The 27,436-nt window shown below is 43.2% G+C and overlaps 1 protein-coding gene across 13 annotated transcripts in view; it reads left to right on the top strand.

Moving 5' to 3' along the window:
• Window positions 1-27,436, top strand: part of NRXN2 (neurexin 2) — a 693,278-nt gene that overhangs the window by 652,445 nt on the left and 13,397 nt on the right. For all 13 annotated transcript variants that reach the window (XM_066582621.1, XM_066582619.1, XM_066582620.1 and 10 more), the window contains one exon: window positions 26,755-26,833. In XM_066582621.1, the coding sequence (XP_066438718.1) occupies window positions 26,755-26,833 (79 nt within the window). The remainder of the gene's footprint in view (window positions 1-26,754; window positions 26,834-27,436) is intronic.

A 27,436-nucleotide genomic window follows, 5' to 3' on the forward strand; every position in this document is an offset into this window, starting at 1 on the left:
CTTCCTTAACCTTTGCATCACTCAATCTAGGAAATTCGTCTCCTAAGTACTTAAATGCCTGTCCTTCCTGGTTCATACCTTTGACAACATTTTCCATTAAACCCAGCATTATTTAGAGGGGTGGAAAAAGAACATCTTTTGGGTCCAGGAAAGGCTCAGCAAGAACATTTTTCTCCGTAGAGTCAAGATTTCTTACAGGCCAGTCCGCTTGAATGTAATGTGATTTCCTATCCCTACTGTCCCACATACATAAAAAGCAACAGTATTTAGTGTACCCCAGTTGCATTCCTAAGAGTGCAGCGATAACTTTAAGATCGCCACAGATATTCTACTTGTGTTCAGCATATTTGATTGAGTCGAGGAGGGCTGTCATGTTTGCATAAGTCTTCTTCATGTGAACTGCATGGCCAACAGGAATAGAAGGAAGACGGTTGCTGTTGTGAAGTAATACAGCTTTCAAACTAAGCTTGGAGGAGTCTATTAATGGCCTCCATTCAGTTGGATTATGGTTCAAATTCACACATTTCATCAAGCCATTAACGTCGCAGCAAACAACCAGATTGTTTTTCATCTCAAAAAAAGGAAGCAGATCCCTCTGAGGTTCTCTGTACTGTGAGACCCTGATATCACATTGGAGAAGATTCCATTGCTGTAGTCTTGACCCTAGAAGTTCCACCTTCTCCTTTGACAAGTCAAGGTCTCACATGAGATCACTCAATTCCACTTGAGTCAGTCTGTGCGGTGTATCATCTTTTACCTCAAAGTCAGGGTCATAGATGTGGAAGGCTTGTTGGGTTCTTCTTTTTCCGCACTTTCTTCATTTTCTTCTTCAAGCTCATAATGTTGGGGGGGAGTAGGAATGGGTAAACTTTCTGAATGTGGAATAGGTCGAACAGCAGATGGAAGATTCGGGTATTAAACTGTTCCTGTTATCTTCATTGACAATCCTGCCTTTATATGCAGAGTCAAACAGAAATAGCAGTCATCTGTATCGTACAGCAAAAGCCATAGATCGTTTTTTATTTTTCAGCCATTCTCGTAGTTTAACTGAACAAGAGTTGTAACATTTATGTGGAGCCCAGGACTTATCCCGGTATCCTACCTTCATACCAAAGTAATGATGATAGGCAGTCTTCACAAGAGGCGTCAGATTGCGTTTCTGTGACAAAAATGTTATTTCACCAGAAATGTAACAAAAATTATTCACTAAATTTACACATTTTCAGAGCATTTTGATATAGCAAATTTTACACTTTAAAAACACTTCAAAACCAGAAATTCTGAAAAAAAGAAACAATATGAAACTCAGTCATAGCAACATTTATTATGTCTATAACCTACAAACATATAGGGAATGTTGTGTTATGTTAGTTGGGAGGTGTGATAAGTCCCCCCCAAAAAATTCCCACAAAATAAAAATGTGAACTCTAATAAATGACATGTCACTGTATCTCCAAAGCAAGAGCTAATCAGTCATTTTTATGGTGATTTTTGAATTCAGCAGATGGAAATACATAAGAATACACAAATTTTGAGTCCGAAACAAAATCATCATTGGGCAATAATATTGGCAATATTGACCATCTTGGTTAGGCCTCATTCAGACGAGCAGGTTTTTTTTTCTCTTATATGTGTGTGAAAAAAAACCTGCTCTTCGCATTAGTGGAAAACATGGGAACGAGCCAAGTTTCATATGCGCAGCGCATGAAACTTTGCCCGTTCACTGGAGCATCTGCTCTACGAAGGTCCTCTTATCACTGAACACTGTGACAGCATTGTCGCAGTGTTCAATGATGATGGAACTGCAGCTGGGACGAAAGAATCCCCTGCCACAGCTGTCACAGCTGTAGCAGAGGACCAGAATGCTATCCCATTGCCTTCAATAGGGCTGACGCTGCTGCCGCCCCATTGAAAGCAATGGAATAAAGGCGACCCTCCAGGAGCGATGATTTTCGGGGGGGAGGTGTGGGGCGAGGCTTGAAATATAAGCCCTACCCCAAAAATCATCCATAGCTGTAGAGGGAAAAAAAAGTTAACTCACCTAGAAGCACTGTCTGGTTATTCCCCCCATCCCCAGCAGTCTTCTTCTGTGTTCTGGTGGCTGGGGTTTGAAAAATTCCCCCTCCAGAAAGCGCTGCCTCTGGTTGGCTGTAGAAGAGAGGAGACCACGGCACTCGCAAAAACAACCTGCGGGATAAAAATCCACTCGGGGGGGGGGGAGGAAAAATTATTTACAAGACTTAAGCGTCAGCAATAAATGCAAAACCACCCTAGGGGCTATGGACCTACGCCCCATAAAACATGTAGAGTAGACGAGTGGAGGAGGTAGCAGCATAAAATGATGCAGAAAATTATGTCATACAAAGGAACATGTTTATTGCATCCAAGTTAGGATAGGCAACGTTTCGACCTATAATTAGGTCTTTTTCAAGCCAAATAACATAAGGATCAGGATATGCAGTCCATGTTGCCTCTGGTTGGCTGAGCGCTGTGACCAATAAGAGGTAGTGCTTAGCTGTCATTCAATGAATGGCTGAGCGCTGCCTCTGGCTGGTCACAGTGCTTAGCCAATCAGAGCACTTTCTGGAGGCAGAGATTTTAATGCTCTATAAAGAGATGTTACTGAAGATATCCCGTTTTGGGGTATGTATCTTGCTCTCCATTGGTTGCAGCAGTCATGTGGATAAACAGGAACACCACTGCTGCAGCCAATGCCAACAAAGACCTGAGAGGATTTATGCAGGGGTGGCACTAGAGCATTTTATTATTAGTAAGTAAGTACTGGCTAATTTTATTATTTTTAAGCATCCCAACCTCTTTTTATACTGCTTGGGCAACCCTTTAAAATTTGAGATAATTCTTTACCTTATCAGTAAATTGTCTTAAATTGTAGCTCTTCCAGTATTTAGACTCTTGGAGTATGTATAGTTTAGTTACACTCTTAGAGCTTATTCACATGGGCGTATATTGGCCGATATACGCTGCCCCTCTGATGCATTGGCTTACAAAAGATCAGTGCACAGTGTATTTCGGCAGCGTAAAAATGCCTGACTGATTCCTATGGGAACCTATGCTAGCAGCTGGAGAAGGGAGATGGGAGGTGGGAGGAGGTTTAGCAGCGTGACTGCTAAACTCCCTTCTCTTCTCCGCCCCTTGCCGCTGTTTGCAATGGAAGGGGTTGGAACAGGGGCAAGGCTAAGTTCTGCCCCTCCCATTGCTAGCTGCGGACAGGAGGCGGGAGCATAGCTCTGCCCCCACATTTCCCCCTCCCATTGCAAACGGCCAGAGGGGAGGAGAGAGGAGGGAAGCGGATGAGGGGGAGGATAGGAGGAATGTCTCCCCAGGCCCCACGGCATTGTGGCCTATGCGTATATGCACTGGGCCCTTTGCTGTTCATATGGATGCACGTAAAATGCCTACGGCCGTGTACATGGGCCCTACTATGTAGAAGTCTAGGTTTCCACTTAATTGTAGTGTTCATGTTTTACTGCAATTTGCTGCAGTCTTGTCGTGCAGTTATCAGTTGCCTGGTTTTAAAGGTGAAACATATTAAAAAAGCCATGATTCACCTGTAAAAAATGTTTTTGCTCAATTACCACAGTACAAAAACATGGCAATTTTTTGTAACATCTGGCAAGTGAAAACCTAGCCTAAAAATAGTCAATATATTTTCGTTTTTCTTCCACAGATTATGTAGACTAATTTAAACAAAGAAGATTTAACATACACTTACTGAATCTGCTTTACTCTAGAACACGACATTAGCCAAAGCAATTTGTCATATTGTACCTGAATTTTTCTAGGGCAGGCGGCAAAATAAGACTGCAATTTTCTCAATATCCATTTCTATCCTTATGCATATTATAGCTGATCAACAGCATTACTTTCATGCACATTTAAGCATGCAAGTGAATCAAATGCTTTTAAAGAATCAGAAGGTAGCAGTGAATAATGAAATAATGATGTGTATAAGCATTTCTGCAAGCCTTATATAACACCTTCATTGATTGCTTTATTGGAAACCATTCTTTCTCATCTACAGAAGAATACATTTCTGTAGCCTAGAAAAGTGGCAAAATAAAAATTCGAAACATAGTCACGGAAAATATTGACCATATTGATAGATCAGTATTGATTAACTCATTGAAGGAACGTGGTTTATTTACAAGCATATTGCAGCAGTGGTACCTTTTTTTGTTATAGAAGAGCTATAATAAAAACATCAAAGCACATTCAGACCTTGGCAGTTTCTTACTGCTTCTACTATACATTTATAGAGAACACACATTGCTATGTCTTATAAATGTTAAGGAGACACTAGGAGGTACCAGGGCGGGGTGGCGGGGAGTGTTCAGGATCCTATGACTGACACATTTAGAGAAAAGTGAGTCAATAAGAGGTTGCATTGGCTTGCATTCTCTATGTAGATCTCCAGTGTGTTTTTCTACTTGTGGTTTTCCACCAATCTATTAGTATACATACTCAATCATCTTGAAGACATTATTATACCAACACCATGGCTAAGCAGCCTAGCACCAGACCATAATTTCAGATCAGAAATGATGAGAAATTGATTCCAAACCATTTAACATCTTGCATTAAGTGATAGACACAACTCGTCCCACTACTACTGCACAGCTCACTGAGAATAACCACAATACTCTCTCCTAAAATTCCAGGTAAGTTCTCTCATGTTTATGAGGATCCTGAAAACAGTTCTTTGGAACTGTTGTTTGCAGAGTAGAATAACCGCTCATGCAAAAACTTGTCCTCAAAATCATGTAAAAAAAAAAAAAGAAAACAGAACAAAAAAATACAATCAGAAAGTCAAACAGGTCAAATCCTACACACTCATACATCATATATTTTAAAAGAAAAAGCAGATACTGTAGAGTATACTCTTTCAAATAGATCTGGTTAAGCTGGTAATTGAGGTTCTGCACATGGGCAGATGAAATACATCTCCATTACACACTAAATGGGAAACCACTGGCAAACATTGACATGGAAAAGGACTTGGCGATTTTAGTTAAATGTAAACCTAACTGGAGCAACTAGTGTCAGGCAGCCACTGCCAAGGTAAATAGGATCATGGGGTGCATCAAAAGAGGTCTAGGGGCACATGACGAGAACATTGTTCTACCTCTTTACAAGGCACTGGCCAAACCACACATACAATATTGTTGACAGTTTTGTTCACCAGTACTTAAGAAGGAAATATCAGAGCTTGAACTGGTACAAAGGCAGGCAACTAAAGTAATAAATGGAATAGGCGGACTACAATACCCAGAGAGATTATCAAAGTTGGGTTTATTTACTTTATACATATATCAGGGGACAATACAGAGATCTCTCCCATGATCTCTTTATACCCCGGACTGTGACTGTAACAAGGGAGCATACTTTACATCTCGAAGAAAGAAGGTTTCTACATCAGCATAAAAGTGGGTTCTTTACTGTAACAGCAGTGAGACTATGCATCTCTCTGCCTCAGAATGTGGTTATGGTGAGCTCGGTAAAAGAGTATAAGATCAAGAGGAGCCTGGACGCCTTTCTTGAGTGTAACAATAGTATTTGTTATAGTTACTGAAAATTTCAGAAGGGTCAGTGATCCCGGGATCATTCTGATTGCCAGATTTGGAGTCAGAAAGGAATTTTTCCCTAAAATGAGGATAATTGGCTTCTACTTAATTAGTTTTTTGTTTTTATCTGGATCAACTTTGCAGGATAATAGGCTGAACTGAATGGACATTTGTCTTTCTTCAGCCTTATAAACTGTGTTAGGCCTTAGTCAGACGGGCGTTTTTTCGCGCGATTTGCGGATCGCATGACGGATGCGCATCCGCAAATTGCGTGACCGGTGCCCGAAAATCGCCCGAAAATCTGCTCCTAGCCGCGTTTCATTAGAAACGGGCCGAGCTGTCCAGCGCATTGCATTCAATGGAGCTGGCAATACAGCCGGCTCCATTGAAAGCAATGCGCTGCGGGCGAGTGTGGGATGAATTGTCGGGAAGGGCTTAAATATATAAGCCATTCATTGGGTGTGAGTGAGAGCTGCCTCTGATTGGCTCAGCGCAGGGACCAATCAGGGGCAGCTCTCACTCACACCCACTGCCAGCCGGCCGCGCTGAACTCCGTCTGCCGGGACAAGGTGAGTATATATATATATTTTTTTTTACACATTTCTGGATGAATTGCAGGGAAGGGCTTATATATTTATTCATCCCGCGCACGCCGGCAGCCCATTGCTTTCAATGGAGCCGGCTGTATTGCCGGCTCCATTGAATTCAATGGGCAAACATCGTTCTTCTCTGCCACAGCTGTTACAGCTGTGGCAGAGAAGAATGATTTGTCTTCTATATGTTCTCAATGGGGTCGGCGCTGCTGCCGCCGGCCCCATTGAGCGCATATAGAGAAGAAAACAGGAATCGCAGATAGGTGCGATCTGCAATTTCTGTTCTATAATTTATCGGACGAGCGCATAAAAAGCGCTCATGTGTCCGATACCATTGCAAAGCAATGGTTTTAAAAAATCGCCGGACGCATGCGCATGCGCAAATCGCGCGAAAGAACGCCCATCTGACTAAGGCCTAACTGTGTTACTATACTGTGACTCCTCAATTTAAAAAAAAATGTCACCACATTCCCTTAATAAAAATAGTGACTCTAAAATAAAATGCACCTATGGCCCTTCAATAAATATTGCCACTTTAAACTCGATTTAAAAAAGTGCCACTGTGCCCCTCAATTAAAACACAGTGCCTCCTCAAGTAAATAATGTAGTTTCACTGTGCTCCCTCAAAACAATAGTGCCACCATGCTTGATAAAAAAAATAGCCCCGTAGTTAAACAGCAAAATCACTCAACTGTGTATGTTTCCATGCATCCATGTTGCCTCCCAGCCACGGCCTCTTTTGGTCATCATGCTGTGGAACAATGCAGGAGACACAATGATATTGCACCATCTGTGTCACTGGAAAGCCAACGAGTAGCATCACCACGTTATTCAGTTATATCTGCATCTTATAGACGCGGATATAATTAGTATCGGAGACCACTAGACTGTTTTGCCTCTGAACTGTGTGATCACTAATACATATAACATTTTTTATATATATATAATCCTGCTCTAGTCTGCGATATATATACCAACACATTAAGCGCTCAATGAGAAAATCGGTTATTAAAGCACTGAGAAGGGCAGATGTGAGTGGAAATGTACTGTAATAAGTTATTACATGGTAGAAATGTGGCCTTGTATATAACATACTTTTGTGTATTCCTATGCTGGTATGGCCTTTCCATAGCTTTTTAACATGAATATGTAATATATGTAAGTTATTGCACATGATTTTTGTCATCAGATTAGTCCCATAGTATTAGTATGTCAAATATTTGTATTACATATTTATCTAATGCCACAGTTCCTTATTGCTCTGATTTATATACTTATGATAATGGATATAGAAAATGTAATATAGCAGATGTGAGTGGAAATGTACTGTAATAAGTTATTACATGGTAGAAATGTGGCCTTGTATATAACATACTTTTGTGTATTCCTATGCTGGTATGGCCTTTCCATAGCTTTTTAACATGAATATGTAATATATGTAAGTTATTGCACATGATTTTTGTCATCAGATTAGTCCCATAGTATTAGTATGTCAAATATTTGTATTACATATTTATCTAATGCCACAGTTCCTTATTGCTCTGATTTATATACTTATGATAATGGATATAGAAAATGTAATATAGCAAGTAATATAAATATAGGTGCTGTAGCACTTTCAAAGCCTTTAGATTCTTTCATTTGATGATGGAATGCATCTGTATAATTCTTATGTTCCTGGCTGTAATATTTCTGTTCCAGATATTAAAGTTGTCACGTTGTAAATCTGTAATATATTAGGAGTGTGCAATGCCGTATTCTTCTATAAATTGCATTTTATTGTATAAAAGAACTGATATAAATGTGCATTTTGGTTAGGCTATACATTTCCTAATCTTTCGTTGGATCCTGGTAGAGGATACAACTGCCTATGCACAGCCTATTCTCTCTTACTGGCTTGTAATTTTATATAGCATTGTACTTTTTTTTTACTGTGGGGTCCTACGGACAACCTATTGCTACCCAGTGAAATACGTTGAAGCCATTTATCAGAGGAATTTGTGGTGAAATCCTCCTTATGGAAGGCAATAACAAGGTGTGTACAGAGTTGTTAGGCTACGCTTACCTCAAAGCCTCCATACCTAGTATCTCATTCTTGATCTCCACCCAGTTGTTTGGTCCTCCATGCACAGTGTCCTGCACTGGCTAGCTGCTCTTCTCCCAAGGGTGTGCGGTCTTGACATCCTGCTCCCCAGCATAGCTCCACTGCTGTGAATAAATGCACACACACATACAAACAACTACTAACTACTGCTTCTTAAAGAGCTATTAGGTGCCAAAGGTATTATCTCACAACCAATGTTATGTCTGCTCTGCACTGCCTGAGCAATGACTACATACCCATTAGCTGCAAAAGTATTCTTCAGATTTCTATTCTACACATTGATCCATTTTTTTCAAAGACACCAAAAGCAACATATTTGAGTGTGGCCTCAAATCATAAACATGAAGCCTTTTCACTATATTTTACTAACGGCGAAAGGCAGGAGCTTTCTATTGGTGACCTTTCCTTAGCCTTCATTACAGAGTCAGAAGGAGACACGTCTGCCCTGGTTTGTATTGCAGGAGCAGCTTCCATTCAATGCCTAGTAAGACTTTGGCCTAAGTGAAGAACTTTAGTGATACTTTACAAGCTCTGTCAGAATCTATTTTTGTCTCTTCTTTTCTGTAGGTGTAATTTCATTTGATAGAATCCTATTCAATGGCAGCTGATTTGCATTACCTCCTGTGGTTATAATTGAGAGTCTCTGATTCCTAACAATCTGTATTAGATGCTGTTCTTTTCCACGTATGTGGGCTGGTGAGATGCAAAACTCTTCAGGCAAATGCAAGATTTACTCACAGTTCGATTTGCTTACATGGCAAAAACATAGACCCACAGTTGCCAGCATAATTTAGGACATTTAAGCCCTACCACAAGACTGCCCCCAAAATGTTGAAAATGCCCACAAATGATCTAATTTGTCCCTTGCTCCCTTTGCAGCAGAGTTGCCAATGCCAACCTGTTTTTTGGACAACTTATCTAAAAGTCACGGACAGCCAACACTTTTTATGGACACACTGGAAAACCATAATAAATCATAAAGATTATGAGTGATGCAGGTTCACTGTCTAGTATACTTATATGAATTCATTATGAGGCCTTAGTCACACTGGCGTTTTTTGCTGCAATTTGCGGATCGCATGATGGATGCGCATCCGCAAATCGCGTGACCGGGGCCGAAATATCGCCCGAAAAACTGCTCCTAGCCGCGTTTCAATAGAAACGGGCTGGAGCTGTCCAGCGCATTGAATTCAATGGAGCCGGCAATACAGCCTGCTCCATTGAAAGCAATGCGCTCGGGGGCAATCTCACGATGAATTGTCAGGAAGGGCTTAAATATATAATATGAATTCATGAATGGGTGTGAGCCAATCAGGGGCAGCTCTCACTCACACCCACTTCACACCCACTGCAGGACGGCAGCGCTGAACTCCGTCTGCCGGGACAAGGTGAGTATATATATTTTTTTTATTTTTATACATTTCTGGATGAATTGCAGGGAAGGGCTTATATATTTAAGCCCTTCCCGACAATTCATCCCGTGATCGCCGGCAGCCCATTGCTTTCAATGGAGCTGGCTGTATTGCCGGCTCCATTGAATTCAATGGGCAAACATCGTTCTTCTCTGCCACAGCTATTACAGCTGTGGCAGAGAAGAATGATTTGTCTAGTATATGCTCTCAATGGGGTCGGCGCTGCTGCCGCCGGCCCCATTGCGCGCATATAGAGAAGAGAACAGGAATGCAGATCGCAGATAGGTGCGATCTGCGATTTCTGTTCTATAATTTATCGGACGAGCGCATAAAAAGCGCTCATGTGTCTGATACCATTGCAAAGCAATGGTTTTATAAAAACGCCGGACGCACGCGCATGCGCAAATCGCGCGAAAAAATGCCCGTCTGACTAAGGCCTCAGTATTCAGTGTGAACCGTAAAATACGGATAATTACAATCACAATAACTTGGACTAACTCCTCCAGGTTAAAAACAAATAAGTGAAGCATCATACTCTTTTTCCAAACAGTAGAAAAAAGGACGCTATTTATACGGACTGTTCAGGAATTTACAGATGGTTGGCAACCCTGCTTTGCAGTCATTTCGTGGGACTGCTGACAATTATACTGACGCAATCTATCAGGCAGACGGATTGGATTTGCCTTGCTACACACCAGTTTTCACCCTTGCCTACTTTAAGCAGAATATGATGTTTTCTACAGGGTCTAAAAGCCATTACTTGCACAGACAGTCCCAGTTATGTGGCTGCTGATGCTACACAAGGCCGAGGTATGGTACCTAATGGTGTGAACAGGTGCGCAAAAGGTAAACTAGCAGAGGTCAGACTAGCAGCAACAAGGCCCAGGCAGATGGTTAGGACAGGCAGCAAGCAATAATGAAGCTCAAAAAATAGAGCCAAGGTCAGGGAACACAGAGATAAGAATGGCTAGGAGTCAAACAGGAGTCAGAACTGATGCCTAATGAATGACAGTCATCATAAATAAATATATCAAATCCTACACTGAAAGCCTCATGTAACATCCTAAAAGAGAGCATTGTCACATACATAGTGGCAAACAAAAGTCATAGCCAGAAAAGTTATTATAGTCACTGTAGCATAATAGAAATCAGTGATAACAAATCAAGGTAGTCTTACCACCCCTGTAGAACTGCCCATATGCCTGGACACAATTCACTAGATAACAGTTAGCAACAGGATTCTTCCTCTATGGGGTGAAAAAATAGGTAAGGAATAGAGATGAGCGAGCACCAAAATGCTCGGGTGCTCGTTACTCGAGTCGAACTTCCCGCGATGCTCGAGGGTTCGTTTCGAGTAACGAACCCCATTGAAGTCAATGGGCGACCCGAGCATTTTTGTATGGGACCTATGCTCCGCTAAGGTTTTCATTTGTGAAAATCTGGGAAATTCAAGAAAGTGATGGGAACGACACAGAAACGGATAGGGCAGGCGAGGGGCTACATGTTGGGCTGCATCTCAAGTTCCCAGGTCCCACTATCAAGCCACAATAGCGGCAAGAGTGCCCCCCCCCCCACAACAATTTTTACTTCTGAAAAACCCTCATTAGCAAGGCATACCTTAGCTAAGCACCACACTACCTCCAACAAAGCACAATCACTGCCTGCATGACACTCCGCTGCCACTTCTCCTGGGTAACATGCTGCCCAACTGCCCATTTCAGTAATAGTAGCAGTCAAGACAGGCCCCGGTAACAATTCTGAAGCAGCAGTATAGGGGGAGCACAGTATTAGTTCCATTTCAGTAGTAGTAGCAGTCTAGACAGGCCCCAGTAACATATCACTAGCAGCAATATAGGGGGAGCACAGTATAGGGGGATCATGTAACGGACACAGCAGAGCCAGGAAACAATTATGCGCAAGCCTGTAGTCAGACCTAGGTGCGTATGACTGAGCTACTGGAATTCACAGGGCAGAACCAGTCAAGTGGCCAAAGGCCAGTGGTAGGCCTTAAGTATTTTGCTTCAATTTTTTAAAATGGTGAGGTGAAAAACCAGACAGACACCGTATGCAGCGTATATATGTATACTCTTTCCCTCTGGCGGGATGACGGCGATCATGTAACGGACACAGCAGAGCCAGGAAACAATTATGCGCAAGCCTGCTGTAATGCTTAGCTGGGTAATAATGAGCGACTACTACCCCAGCAGACACGCAGTAAACTGTATACGGTCACAGGCTTGGCTGGGTAATAATGAGCGACTAATACCCCCAGCAGACACGCAGTAAACTGAAGACGGTCACAGGCAGCCCAAATATAGTATTTTTTTCCAATTTTTGGGAAAAAGCCCACTGCCTATATAGCCTGTATATGGATTTCCCTGTTGAAGGATGACTGTGGTTATTGAAAGCACAGTGCAGCCAGAAAAAATTATTCGGAAGGCTGCAGTAACACCTAGCTCGGTAATAGTGAGCGACTACTACCCCCAGCAGACACGCAGTAAACTGAACACCGTCACAGGCAGCCCAAAGATTTTTTTTCCAATTATTTTGAAAAAGCCCACTGCCTATATAGCCAGTATATCTCTTTCCCTGTACAACTGTCCCTGCCTCACCAGTACTGCCCCTATACTCAGTAAAATGACTGCAGACTGAGGACGCTATGGTCTGCATGCCCGATATACAAAAAAAAAAATGTGCAAAACTGTTAAAAGCAGCCTCAACAGTACTGCACACGGTCAGATGTGGCCCTAAGAAGGACCATTGGGGTTCTTGAAGACGAAGATAACAGCCTAACACTCACCCTATAGCAGCTACAGCAAGACAGCACTTTCCCTAATGTCTCTCAGCATGCATCTGTGGTGAGCCACGACCGCCCCAGTTTAGATACTCGGGTGTCACCTGATCTCCCCAGCCACTCACTGCAGGGGGGTGGGATAGGGCTGGAACTTCACAGGAGGAAGTTGTAATGCCTTCCCTGTGTTTCTATTGGCCAGAAAACGGTGCAAACTTTTCTGGGAAGAAAATGGAAGTGACTCGAACACCGTGTGGTGCTCGTCTCGAGTAACGAGCATCTCGAGTACCCTAATGCTCGAACGAGCATCAAGCTCGGACGAGTACGCTCGCTCATCTCTAGTAAGGAATCAACCACTAAACTGTTTCTAGTTGACTCCAATGTCTGTATCACCTTATTGAGCAGTAGGCGGGGTAATCTTAGTACTTAAGGACCCTATTATGGTGCTAAAGAAGGGCACAAAAATATTTTTTTCTACCCACGGACGCCTCAGGGGATCGATGGAGGAATAACTAAATAGCATTAAATCAAGAATTCAGAAATTCAAAAGTATCATTCCTACCTGGTTCAGCTGGGAAAAATGCCTATTATCCCTGTAACAAACAGAGGCCCCAAGAGCAGGCTGCACTAAATATTATTGATACATATGGCAAAAAAACAGCGTCTCATGTAAGACGCTATTGTTGTAATAGGACAAGGGTAAGCAGGGCCAGCCACGGCGGTGTGCTGTTACAGTCATAGTAGGCAAAGCCGAGAAAAGACATATGTCCATCTAGTTCAGCCTATTACCCCCAAAAGGTGATCCAGAGGAAGACAAAAAAAGCTCCAATGAGATAGAAGCCAATTTTCCCTATTTAAGGAGAAAAAAAAATCCTTCCTGACTCCAATCTGGCAATCGGAATAATCCCCGGATCAACAGCCCTTTTAAAGTTATTAATGATTATAACATAATATTGTATCACTCAAGAAAGGCATCCAGGCCCCTCTTGTACTCTTTTATCGAGTTCACCATCACCACATCCTTAGGCAGAGAGTTCCATAGTCTCACTGCTCCTCCTTGTTACAGTTACAGTCCTGGGTATAAACACAGCATGGGAGAGATCTCTGTATTGTCCCCTAATATAGCTATACATAGTTATTAGGTTGCCCCACAGCCGCCTTTTTTCTAAATTAAATAGTCCTAATTTTGATAATCTCTCTGGGTATTGCAGTCCGCTCATTCCATTTATTACTTTAGTTGCCCCTGTGTACCCACTTAAGCTCTGATATGTCCTTCTTGAGTACCGATCCCCGAAACTGTACACAATATTCCAATGTTCTCATCATGTGCCCCTAGACCTCTTTTGATGCACGCCATTATTCTATTTGCCTTGATAGCAGCTGCCTGACACTGGTTGCTCCAGTTAGTCCTTATCAGTGCTTCCCAGTGGTTTCCCATTTAGTGTGTAATGGTGACATGTATTTCCTCCGCCCGTGTGCATAACTTTACATTTATTAGTGTTAAATCTCATTTGCCATTTTGCTGCCCAAGCCCCCAACTTATCCAGATTTGCCTAACAAATGAAGTATCAGCTGTCTTTGACAGCCAATACCCACCTGCAACAGCTGTGATTGGAGAATTCAGATTGCGTCTGTTAACCCTTAGTATTGCACTGTACTGTGTATGCAATTAAATGATCGCAAGTTCAAATCCCATATGGGAAGTAGTAAAAATAAATAAAATATAGTCCAATGGGCCTGAGACTGCTACATGGTCTCTACTGCTCTAAGAGCAGCTTGTCTTTCAGCTTGTTGATGCCTTTTTGCCTCAGCGTGGTCATCAGATTCTTGGGTGCTAGTAATTTTCGCAGCTAGATCTACGTGCGAGATCTGACTTGCGCAGCATATTAAAAGAAGACCAAAAAACGGATAGGAAATACGATTATCAAAAGGAAACCATTTCTTACACAGCTGAGGTAAAATAAAAGCTGAGCTGTGATTGGTTGGTATTGTTTATACTACTGAGATAAAATTAAAGCTGCATTGTGATTGGTTGCTATGCGTAACACAGATTTTCTTTAAAATCTCAATCCATGTTAATGTGTCTTTCGTTCAAGTTTTAATCCCGAGAAACGTGGGGTATCCCTGCAATCCTAATAATTGCATACGTTCCCTCACGTGTCTGCCCATTTGGAGAGGCCTAGCTCATGATGTGCACCCCCAACCCCTCCTCTCAGCCGCATTTAATAATCGCATACGTGCGGCAACGACGTCTGCCTTCATGTGTCTGCTCGTTTGTGTAGGCATGGCTTATGATGTGCATCTCCTTCCCTTCCACCTTGCTGCACGGCGCTGGCAGCGGAGCGGAGGTGCGGCTGCACATCACCAAATAAATCTGACTTGTCGCACTCCCTAGAGAACTCTATACATTTTCGGGATAAAACATAGCCTATGTCCTTCCTCAAAATGCAAGCTATCTGCCTGCCAAATATCAACAAAGTCGCTTTAGAGAGACAGAGTTACTTTCGCATTTATAATACTGGATCTGGCATTCTGTAGACTAAACAATCCAGTAGATCAATGTAGTAGACATCACAAATGTGAACACTCCTTTTCAACATCTGCCTTCTATACACTATACTGGACTGTAACTACACTTGGTGTCAGCAGTATTCTACAGCTGACATTCTGTTGCAATAGCTGGGATTGGAGATAACTCTAGCTCTGACCATTTAACCCCCTTTGATGCCATGATCATCTAAGTAATTAGAAAGAGGGTGAGGTCTTCACTTATAACATCACCCAACAACCCAACTACAATTGTGGAATGCCCATGGGTTGTCATGGCCACCAGGGCCAAATGAAACCCCCAGGTCTGCCATCTTTGTACACCTATTAGGTGTACCTGTTTCTAGATTCCTGACAGTGCTGTGCTGACAGGCACTATACTCTGCAACGCTTCTTTCACAAAGGCTCTCATTATTTGGAAAAAAATAAAGCATTGAAAACTATACATAATTGCTTTCACCACTTCCATAATGATCGAAACTATAAAATTATCATGGTATTTAATGGCACCGATGAAAATAGAAACTCATCCCATGGAATTCAAAGCCTTACAAAACACAGTTGATGGAAGAATAACAAATATATGGTTCTTGGACTATGGCAACATAAAAACAAACTATTTTATTTGTAAACTAGTGAACCATTAAAAAAAGATTGCTTGTTATTGCCATAATTACACTTAACTATAAATTAAAGCTAATACGTCACTTATACCACATAGTGAACAGCATCAAGACTAAACCCAAAAACATAACCCAAAACAGATTCACCCCCCCTCCCCCCCCCCCCCCCCCCAAAAAAAATAATACTAAAAGTTTTTCAATACATTACATTGTAGTGGCCCAGATTTGGGGACCGGCCAGAACTTGTAAATGTCTGTTTTGTGTATGTCTCGTGTCACTGTATGGAGTGTTGAATGAATCAGCAATATCTGTGGTAACACTGCAGTGCATGAAAGGATGTCGGGTGTTTGGAAAATGTATCTTGTTATGTGTATTGTAAGTCCTAATGTCTGAGTGCGCTTGATGAGATGTAGCAGGTGCTAGGGGAAGGAGTTAGAGAGTAATTGGTCAGTTTAGTTGGTGTTGAGATGGAGTGAGAAGATATAATGGAGAGTTAGAGTTGGAGCTGGAGGGATGGAGGAGAAGGAGAGATGGGCTGTTGCTCCTGCCAGAGCTCAGTGATGCCTAGAACCCTCCTTGTGAGAAGCCTGCCCTGAGAACGCGTTGGGTGCACAACCGATGCAAGTGATGCAAGTGATGCAAGAGAAGTGTGTGCCTACTTGGTGTTAACAACAAGTGTGAAAGAAGTCTAGAGTTTGTTCAGTTGAGAGAACATATCTCATTATATGTCATCCAAGAGAGGGAGAGAGAGATCCAACAGATAATTGAGACTGTGGATGTAATACCTTGGGACACCCGAACTGTACGAGTGAAAGAAATGTAAGCCTACTTCTACTAATAATTCAATGCGTACAAGTTATTCTTATGTTGATTTACAAATCGTTGAAGTAAACAAACAGGATCGAATGTTCCTGGTTCTTGTTTGAAAAGTACTGTCTGTGTGAGGACTACTTTATTCCAGTTGGGTGATCAGCAGCAGAAGAAGGAACGTTGGTGTCACTGTGACAAAAACAGAACTTAAGGTAACTCAGGTTACTAAACGTGATCTCCCCCGGTTAGTACCGAGGTCTTGTTCTTAGCCACCCTTAGGGAGGAGACAGTAGTAGGACCCCGTGACAAGGTTAATTCTCTACCCCGCTGTCTCCTCGGCTGATGGCCTGCTCCTCGGACTCTACAATATGTGCCCCCAAATGGTGTCCTCATATGGTTAGATCAATTGAAAAATAAGAAGGTTAAGGCCCAGATAAAATAGACAAGTCATGAAGCCAAAAACTGGGCCTGGCAAGGAGTCAACGACATAAAAATACACATCTGTGAATCTTATGAGAACGACCATGACATGCATCAGTGGTATGCAGACAAATACTTACGGTTATAGCCAGCCTGAGGAAGAAAAAGACTATATGATCTTTTACATAATCACCCAAGTGAACATTAGATAGAATGTTCCCAATCCCTGTGCAGCAGGTCAGTGATCAGTGATAATTCACTCAACCATCTCTGACTGCATCTATTATACTAATCTCAAAATTATGGTTTGTCAGTAGTACATCCATTCGTGTAAACAAGCATGTAACTGTTGTTTGTAACGGAAAGAGCTTAAGAAGAGGAAAAAGAAACAATCTCACTAATTATTACAATTACAATAAAACCCTATGGTTACCTTATAAATGCCAGTCCTGAGATGGTTATATGCACAATCAGCGTTTATTTTAACAATTTATCTGCTACATAAAAGGACTTGCCTATCACTCTGCTCAACCATTTTCTCCTCTTTGGGCCAAATGCACACGGGTGGAAATTCCACGGCGGGATTTCACGCAGAATTTCCCACCATGCCCGCTTCCATGGGATTGCATTAGATAATCCTATGCAGACAGCCGTGATTTGACCGTGGTAAACAAATTGCGACATGTCCTATTTCTGTGCGAGGCTCCCACAGAAACGTCATTGGTGACGCACCGGCTCTGCTCTGCGCATGTGCCAGCTGGGCGGCACATAGCAGAGCGGAGTGAGACGCCGGGAGGAGGTGAGCGCCGAGTCACTGCAGGGGCACGGCTCACATCCCGCTGCAGGAGGCCATGCTCTCCAATAATAATAATAAATAATATAATAATAGTAGTAGTTCAGTTCAGATCTAGGTGCCTACTGATTAAAATCAGTTGCAGCATTCAGAAAGGCGATTCATTGCAGAGTTGGTATTTTGGCCAGATGGAACTAGATAACATGGGTATTGTTACTTGAAAATAAACTATGAAGTTCAACCTTTCACACACAAAAGGGCTTATTCACATGAGTGTATATCGGCCGCTGTTTTAACGGCCAGCTGATATATGCTACCATCTGATGCATTGGAGTGCAATGCATCATACTACACAGACGTATTCCCGTGGCATAATAGTGCCCGGCCAGCAAATATAGCAACGGGCGCTTTTATGTCAGGCGCTTTTATGCTGAGCAGCAAAGATAGCTCTGGAACTGTTTTTGTGCCTGGACTACATTGGCCGCTGCATAGACTCCTATGTGAGCCAATGACAGAGTCCGGAGAAGGGAGTTTAGCAGCGTGACTGGTAAGCTTTCTCCCCCTTCTCTCCTCCTCTCTTCTTCCCTCCTGCTGTTTGCAATGGGAGGGGGCGGGGATAAGCTCTGCCCCCTCCCCGCAGTCAGCAATGGGATGCTTAGCGGGAAGGGGAGGCAACGGCATTGTGGCCTTGGTGTATATGCAACGGGCCCATGCCGCCTGAACGGGAGCACGTAAAAACGCTTATGCTCGAGGGAAAGAGCCCTTAGCTGTATGATCCAGAATGTCAATTAAAACCCATATATCTTTAAGTCATTATCAAATCATGTCCAAGCTGGGAATTGCCTTCTGAATGCAGCTGCTACAAATGGTTGTTTCTGTAACTCCCATAGAAGTGAATGGGAATTACAGAAAATGGTGAGCTACATTGTTGATATACCTTATGAGATGTGGAAACACTGTAGCTAACTATGCCACACAGTTTATTAAACTACCATTCACTTCTATCAGCATTACATAAACAGGGTAGAAAAGCTAGTTCAGTTGTTTCCGTAATCGTGGACACCTTAGGCAGTAGAGGTGAGTCAGATCAGGGAGTGGGTTATTTTTCCAGATAGGTGCAAGTCCAAAGATGGGACCCACACGTATCAGGCATTTATGACATGTACTGTGGGTATGCTATAAATGTCGGAGATAGAAATACCCCTTTATTTAAATTAAATCCCCCTTATTACCGCCTTATACCTTATGATGGCATATCACAGTTGTTCTGTTAAGTGTCATTATTTGCAGTATTCACAGACAGGAAACAAATCCCTTCTTAGTAAGGTTGCTGATTACTTTGGGTTATAAGCCCTGGAATTCTGGACATAAGCCTTGGATTACTTAGACTTGTCAAGACCAAGGATTTGGGCATTTAGTTCTGGTCATTAAAATGCTCTCAGTATAGTCCTCTGCAATTCTCTTTCATTGAATGCCTCTGCAATTAAATGCTAACTTTACTGATAACTCTAAAGGATTGTGAATTCCTCGCCACAAGGGGGTATGAACTTTAACACAACGAATCCCCAGGTTGCTACCCCCAGAGTAGTCTCCGTTAATAACAGATGTTGAGTGGATTTACAGAAGACATCAATTTGCAGTACTGAGGAAACAGGCAGGAATCTTAGTCAAATGGGTGCAGTCATAAATGGTAGACAAGCAGAAGCCAGGACAGGCAACAGACAAGAAGGCATGATCAACTGAACAACACCAAACAGAACTAGAACAACACATTTGTAGAGTACAGAAATCATATAGACCTTATTGCTTTGGCACTGGATGGTGAAGGCAGAGCCCTAAAGTAGCCTGGCTTTACTGGGTATTGGCTGGTGACATGAAGATTTGGGGCTTTGAGTGTTCAAGATGCTCATGGGGAAGGAGGTAGTGGTAGACCCAGGCAGGAGAACAGCAATAGAGAGCATGGTGATGGCCACTCAAGAAGGTGAGCCAGAAGAGCATGACACTAAGCTAAGGGCACTAGCATACCACTAGGGGTTGCACGTGATTCATTTTAACGCAGATGTGAAATCAGCCTAACACCAGCATGGTCAATATCACTATATACAGGAGATGTGTATACCTCTCCCTGTATATAGTGATATGAACCATGCTTGTATAACCTGGGTATCTCCTGTATATAATTATATATGAACAGCTAGTGTTAGGCCGCCTGCAGACGGGTGGAAATTCCGCAGCGGAATTTCCGCCCTTGGAAGCTGCCATAGGCAGACGGCTGCGGTTTGGCCGCGCGAAATCTCGCGCGGCAAACAAACCGCAGCATGTTCTATTTCTGTGCGGGGCACATGAAAGATCCGGAGCTGCAGGGCGCGGGTGAGTAGGCGCTGCTCTCTGCAGGCGCTCGGGTCGGGTCCCGCGGCGAGAATTCTCGCTGCCGGATCCGACCTGGCTGTCTGCAGGCGGCCTAAGTTATACATCTCCTGTATATAATGATATGGACCATGCTGGTATAACCTGGGTATCTCCTGTATATAATTATATATGTACAGCCAGTGTAAGTTATACATCTCCTGTATATAGTAATATGGACCATGCTGGTATAACCTGGGTATCTCCTGTATATCATGGTACACAATAAAAAAATGCATCAAAAACCTTCATGCAGTTTAAAAACAAAACACATGTATTGTTTAAATCCACATGCGGTTTTTAAGGGCTTAGTCACACGGGCGTTTTTTCATGCGCAAAAATGATGCGCACAGAAAATCGCATGACTGAAGCCAGCGTCACGGCTAAAAAAAAAAACGCTGTTAGCAGCGTTTATCAGCCCAAAGGGCTCGGTCACACGGGCGCTGCCCGCTATCCTCTGCCACAGCTGTGGCAGAGGAGAACGATGTTCGCCCATTGAATTCAATAGAGCCGGCAATACAGCCGGCTCAACTGAAAGCAATGGGCTGCCGGCAAGCGCTGTATTAATTTTCGGAGAAGGGCTTCAAATATAAGCCCTTCCCTGAAAACCATCCAAAAAAGTGTAAAAAAAAAATAAATATATATACTCACTAGAGATGAGCGAGCGTACTCGGAAAAGCACTACTCGCTTGAGTAATTTGCTTTATCCGAGTATCGCTGTGCTCGTCCCTGAAGATTCGGGTGCCGCTGCGGCTGACAGGTGAGTCGCAGCGGGGAGCAGGGGAGAGCGGGCGGGAGAGAGGGAGAGAAAGATCTCCCCTCCGTTCCTCCCCGCTCTCCCCTGCAGCTCCCCGCTCCGTGCCGGCACCCGAATCTTCAGGGACGAGCACAGCGATACTCGGATAAAGCAAATTACTCGAGCGAGTAGTGCTTATCCGAGTACGCTCGCTCATCTCTAATACTCACCTTTTTGCAGCTGCCGGAGATCAGCCGCGTCCAGCCGTCTCTTCTCCTGAACTGCTTTCTGTCGTATTCAGCAGACGGAGATTAAAAATCCCTGCCTGCTGAATGGGCTGCCTCTGATTGGTCACAGCCCTCAGCCAATCAGAGGCAGCTCTCACTCACCCATTCATGAATTCATGAATGGGTGAGTGCTGCCTCTAATTGGCTGAGAACTGTGACCAATCAGAGGCAGCTCTCAGCTCACAGCGCTTGCCGGCAGCCCATTGCTTTCAATGGAGCCAGCTTTATTGCTGGCTCCATTGAATTCAATGGGAGAACGTCGTTCTTCTCTGCCACAGCTGTTACAGCTGTGGCAGAGGAGAACAACTTTTAGTTCTCAGTGGAGTCAGCGCTGCTGCTGCCAGCCCCATTGAGCACATATACAAGAACAACAATTTGCGCAAAAAGCAATTACATGCGTTCTGCGAATCATTGTGTCATATAATTCTTGGCACATCTGCATAAAAAAACGGCCATGTGACCGATCCCATTGCAAAGCATTGAGTATATATATTTGCAGATCGCAAGTGCATCTGCAAATTGGGCAAAAAAACGCCCGTGACTGAGCCCTTATAGTGTAGAAAGTTTCTTAAAAATACATACAGTTTTATGATGTGATTTTAATTATGGTTCAAAAATACAACAAAAGCCATGAACACAGCTTAAGGGCTTATTCACACGAGCATATATCGGCCTGCGTTTTCATGGCGGGCCGATATATGCTACCATGTGGTGCACGGGCTCGGCGTATATGTCGTCGGGTGGGGGGAGACAGCATAGCTCTATTACACTGTCTTCCCCTTCCCTTCCCCTCACTGGCTCACCTGCTCTATCCCCCCCCCCACCAGTTGTTTGCAATGGGAGGGGGCGGGGTGGAGCTAATCCCTGACGCTCCCACCCCTTGTCAGCAGCCAGCAATGCGAGGGGAGGGGCGGAGCTTAGCCCTACCCCACCTCCTCCCATTGCAAAGAGCTGGAGGGGAAGGAGGAGAGAAGGGGGAGAGAGTTTAGCAGTCATGCTACTAAACTCCCTCCCACCTCCCTTCTCCGGCCGCTGTCTTTGGCTCCCATAGGAGTTTATGGCAGCGACCGTAGTCTGGCCAGGAAGATAGTTCCAGGGCTATCTTTCCTGCCCGGCATAAAAGTGCATGGCCGGGCGCTTTTACGCCACTGGAATACGCCTGTGTGATCTGATGCATTAGAATATAATGCATCAGATCGTAGCGTATATCCGCTGGACGTGAAAATGGCAGCCGATATACGCTCGTGTGAATAAGCCCTAAGGCTAGTTTCACACGGGCAAGTGCGATATCCGGCTGTGTAACTCAGCCAATGTGTGATGTCCCCACGGATGCAAGGGTTGTTTTTTTTTTTTAAAACCAGCTCACATCACATCTGGGAATTGGAATTGGAAATTACCTGCACCTTGTATGCCATGCACTGCTGTGCCAGCCCCATTGAAAACAATGGGCGATGTGAGGCGTTCCAAGGGAACGCCCAAAGATAAGAAATGCCACGATATGCAGGGGAAAAAAAATTCATGTGTATGACCCCATTTAATAAAATAGAGTTCATATTTGTGCGAGATTTATGTGTCTCACACAACGCGATTTTCTCGGCCGTATGACAGCAGCCTAAGGGGCTACAAACAGATTTTCATGTAGTCCAGGAAATGAGCCATGTTTAGAAATCTTACGCCAATGGGCAATTTAATGTATTTAAATTTGTTTTGCAGCTGTATGCAACACAGTTTAAGTACGAGTACAGGTACAGATGGAGGGTCTCCAAGAAAATCTTTGCAGCAACCATTACTTCTTCTTTTCCCAAAGATGCTGCACTTCATAGTTTCCTTTCACTAAGGGCTTATTTACACGAGCTCATATCGTCCGGCGTTTTCCTGGCCAGCCAATATATGCTTTCATCTGAGCAGCCCCCCCCCCCCCCTTGCCTTTCCCTCACCGGCTCTCTGCCTCTCTCCTCCCCCTCCGGCATTTGCAATGGGAGGAGGCAGGATGAGGGCAGAGCTAAGCTATCGCTAACTGCGGACAAGGGCTTAGCTGTGCCCCCCTCCTGCCCACTCCCATTGCGGAGAGCCGTGAAGGGGAGGGAAAGGGGAATGCTCAGATGAAAACAATGGCCAATATACGCTTGTGTAAATAAGCCCTCATACCTTGATTCAGATCCTTACTTTTGACTGGATATTTCAGACAATATTGGGCTTCACGGCAACAAATTTGGGTACATATATTTGTTTATTTGTATTTATTAAAGAAGAACTGGGCCCAAATGGCATCATTATTCATAAAAGCGAATTTTCCACAGACATCAGTAAGGTTTGCTGCAATTTTCTGAGTTTGTTTGCAAAATATGATTGCAGAAAGCTTTTTTTTTCAAATAACATATCTATTATGTGGTGTATGAAAAAATAGTAGAGTGCATCTGATAATGTTAAACCATAAAAATACTGTAGATGTCAGTATCTGGGAGCGTCTTAAATCTCATATCGAGGTGAATGCTTATATGGCATATGTTTGTGTTTCTCCTCTAGATACCATACTCTGCTATCATCTACAAGCGCTATTTATTTTTCTACTTATTTAAAACTATTTGACTATAATGAGATTCTTTTGGCTTCCATTATGGTGTCCGTTATTCCAACAGAAAAACAATACTATATTTTCCAGCCTCTTTAATGGAATCTGTGGACGGATTCTCTAATGCAGATGTGTACAAAGCCTTATTTGTGAATTTATGATTACAGCAAACGTAATGTTACCGGGACTGCTTCATCAAATAATAGTAACATATTAAAAGACATCATTATGAACAGTTAGGCCGGCTTCAAAAGAGTGTTGTGTATTTGCAGAGTGAACGATGCTTATTGCACGCGCACCGGCGTATATTTTGCTGTTTTTTGTGTGCGCAAGGCACATGCATTTACACCCCCCAAAAAATACACACCAAAGCTCACAGTCCTTAAAATAGCTAATTAGTCTAATGAGTTCAAAATGTGTTCTTTTCCTGCACAATTAGGCTGCATTCAGACGAACGTATATCGGCTCGGTTTTCACGCCGAGCCGATATACGTTGTCCTCGTGTGCAGGGAGGGGGGATCGAAGATCCAGGAGCAGGAACTGAGCTCCCGCCCCCTCTCTGCCTCCTCTCCGCCCCTCTGCACTATTTGCAATGGGGAGAGGTGGGACGGGGGTGGGGCTAATTCCCACCCCCGCCCCGCCTCTCCCCATTGCAAATAGTGCAGAGGGGCGGAGAGGAGGCAGAGAGGGAGGGCGGAAGCTCAGTTCCTGCTCCTGGCTCTTCCATCCTCCCCCCCTGCACACGAGGACAACGTATATCGGCTCGGCGTGAAAACCGAGCCGATATACGTTCGTGTGACTTCACCCTTACACAGTGCTTCATGCATTTCCTAGTGTATTGCATGTGCATTTGTGCATCCCCATTGACTTCTATGCAGAATTTTGGTGCGCAAATGCGCAAGAAAATAGAGCATGCTGTGGTTTTTCCCCATGACCGAAATGTGCATTAAAAAAAACGTGCATGTGGATGAACCCATTGAAATCAATAAGTTCTATTCACTGCATATTGTGAAAGCAGATATGACCATAGGATCCTGGCCTTACCATGCAAAACTGGTTATGTGCCACTCAAAGTAAGATATATTCACACAGCATTTGGGCTCTATGTTCGGCATATAATTAGTATCAGTACATTCTCCAGATGAATGCCTAATCTGTCTATGCCTAATGTACCCAAAGGCTTCTATAAGCCAGACATATGCCAAAAGGGTGTTCTTTTGTAGAGGTTTGGTCAATATACGTCAGTACACCTTTGTTATTCTATGGTGTGATCCTAGCCTAGTGTCATGTAATTATTCCTGCTTAAGGGCGCGGTTACACGAGCGTAGGCGTATTTAGGTTCGCACGTGCGCATCGTTCAATCGCCGAAAAGAACGTTTTTCGGCAATCATGACCAGAGCTAGAAAGCGTATTATCGTTTGTTCCTACTTTGCAAACTATCTTTTCGGCCATCGAATATGCGTTGGCGCGTATTTCGGTCGCGTATGTTCCGTCTTTTTTTCGGGTTGCCGTTTTTACGTGCCGTAAAATCGCCCGTGCGAACGAATACATTGGAAACCAACGCCTCAGATGGTCACGTTTATACGATTGGGCGCAAAAACGCGCCGTTTATGCGCTCGTGTGAACGCACCCTAAAGGGGTTATCCTACAAAAGCAAGTTATCCTCTAGATGATTACCTAAAAAATTGGCTATCACCATCAGTCCCAATGAAATCAATGGGCCAACATCATGCATATGTGATCACCACTACATTTATTCCTGGACGCACTAGACCCCTGGTTTCGGTGGGGTCCCGGCGGTTGCACCCTAAGTGATCAGCACATTATTCCTTATCCTGTGAATAGCAGATAACTTGCTTTTGTTGGACTACACCTTCAATGGAATCTGAGCAAAGAAGCAAATGATAGAAAGCCGACGATAAGCTAATGAACACAAGTCAAGTAGTGCTGAAAATGCAGTAATTTTGCGGCAGGTGAAGAACAACAGATAAAATCATATGCATTGTCCATCTACCAGCGACATACTGTAGCATCGCAGCGGGGCCAAGACAAGCTATTTTAGTACCCCAAATAAATGGTTACAAAATACACCCCATCAATGTGATTGGTGACAATTATTCAAACATTCTGGCACCACCTACTATACTATTGAACAAAAGATGGATGTCATGAAAGTCCTTGCAAAACGTAGAGCAATCCTCCAGTCCTGGACAGACCAAGATGGCGGTACTGCTTTCCTGACAACCTGATGCGTACTGTGCATTGTAGTCTAAGACACTATATGCTACTCTGATCGTCCATCTCTGTTTACGTGAGGTAATTTTCACACTGCAGTATTTTACCTTAGTATTTCTACGTCAAAACCAGGAGTGGGTCGAAAATATGGAAGAGGTGCAAATATTTCCTTCATAGTTTCTCTCTTTATAGGTTCCACTCCTGTTTTTTTACAAACCCCATTCACTTAAAGCAGAATTTAGTCATGCTACGGATTTTCAAATTTGCAGAATGCTATAGACCAGTGTTACCTATAAACTCCAGTCTTCAGGGACCCCCAACAGGTCATGATTTGAGGATATTCCATACAGATAATACCTGTGACAATATCTGAAGCACTGACAATAATTATATCACCTGTGCAATAATCAGAAAATCCTAAAAAACATGACCTGTTGGAAGGTTGTGAGTTTTGGAATTTGGGAAATACTGCTCTAGATGTTGCAGAAAGGCTGCATATTTTCATTGTGTATTTCATTGCACAGTGAAATCTGATGTGAAATTCTGCACCATAGTCTGCACCAAAATTCATATTGAAGTCATTTTTGAGGTACAAACCCCAAAACTCATTCATTTGCTGGTTTTAATTTTATAAAAGAAAAGATGGTCACAAATTTTCAGATTTGCTGCTTCCACTTTGTCTGTTGGAAGGTTGTGGCACTTCACCAGCATTTTGTCTATCCACTTTGAATTATGTGACAAGTCAGTCAAGTATCGTGTTTGCTCTATATTTCAATGATTGGAAACTGCAATTATATATGATAAAGAGTAATAGGAAAACTGTTTCCTGTTTGTTTCCTTCAGAATTCTGATGACCTACTTGTAGCCTCAGCTGAGTGTCCCAGTGATGATGAAGATTTGGAAGAATGCGAGCCTAGCACTGGTAAGACTTAATCTAATAACCAAAAGAAGTTATAAAGATAGAATTACATAGAGACATCAAAATATAAAAATAGGGCAATGCAGCATATAGATCAATTAAATAAAAGAGCTTGAATATTAGAAGGGTCTTCTTGAATTTAAAGAAAAAAAATGCAAGCCAGCCAGCAGAGGAATTCAGGGAGCCAATGTATTAGATATGCAACACAAATGATATATTGCTGCTGTATTTAAATATATATGGGTGGTTTCACACCTGCGCCCAGGGTTCCGCTTTTCTGCTCTGTTCGGGGAGCAGGAAAGAGGAATCACTGTGGCCAAGCGGCTCCGTCCCAGGATGGAACTGAACAGCACCAAACAGACACCATTGATGGGGTCCATTTGGTTTCCACTTAGCTGCTCGGCTTTTGGGTGCAAGAAAAAGCGCTGCATGCATTGCTGTTTCTTCCGGTATATTGGGCCGGATTTGCGGCGGAACATCCAACTCGAAGTTCCAACACAGATGCGAAACCGGCCTTAGCTTGCTAGAGGTAGAAGGAGGTGAAGAGTCTTGAGAATACATATTATTAAAATTTGAGGGTACATTGTTTCATGTCATAGTTATAGT

Source organism: Eleutherodactylus coqui, chromosome 11 (assembly GCF_035609145.1).
Source record: "Eleutherodactylus coqui strain aEleCoq1 chromosome 11, aEleCoq1.hap1, whole genome shotgun sequence".
Taxonomy (NCBI): domain Eukaryota; kingdom Metazoa; phylum Chordata; class Amphibia; order Anura; family Eleutherodactylidae; genus Eleutherodactylus; species Eleutherodactylus coqui.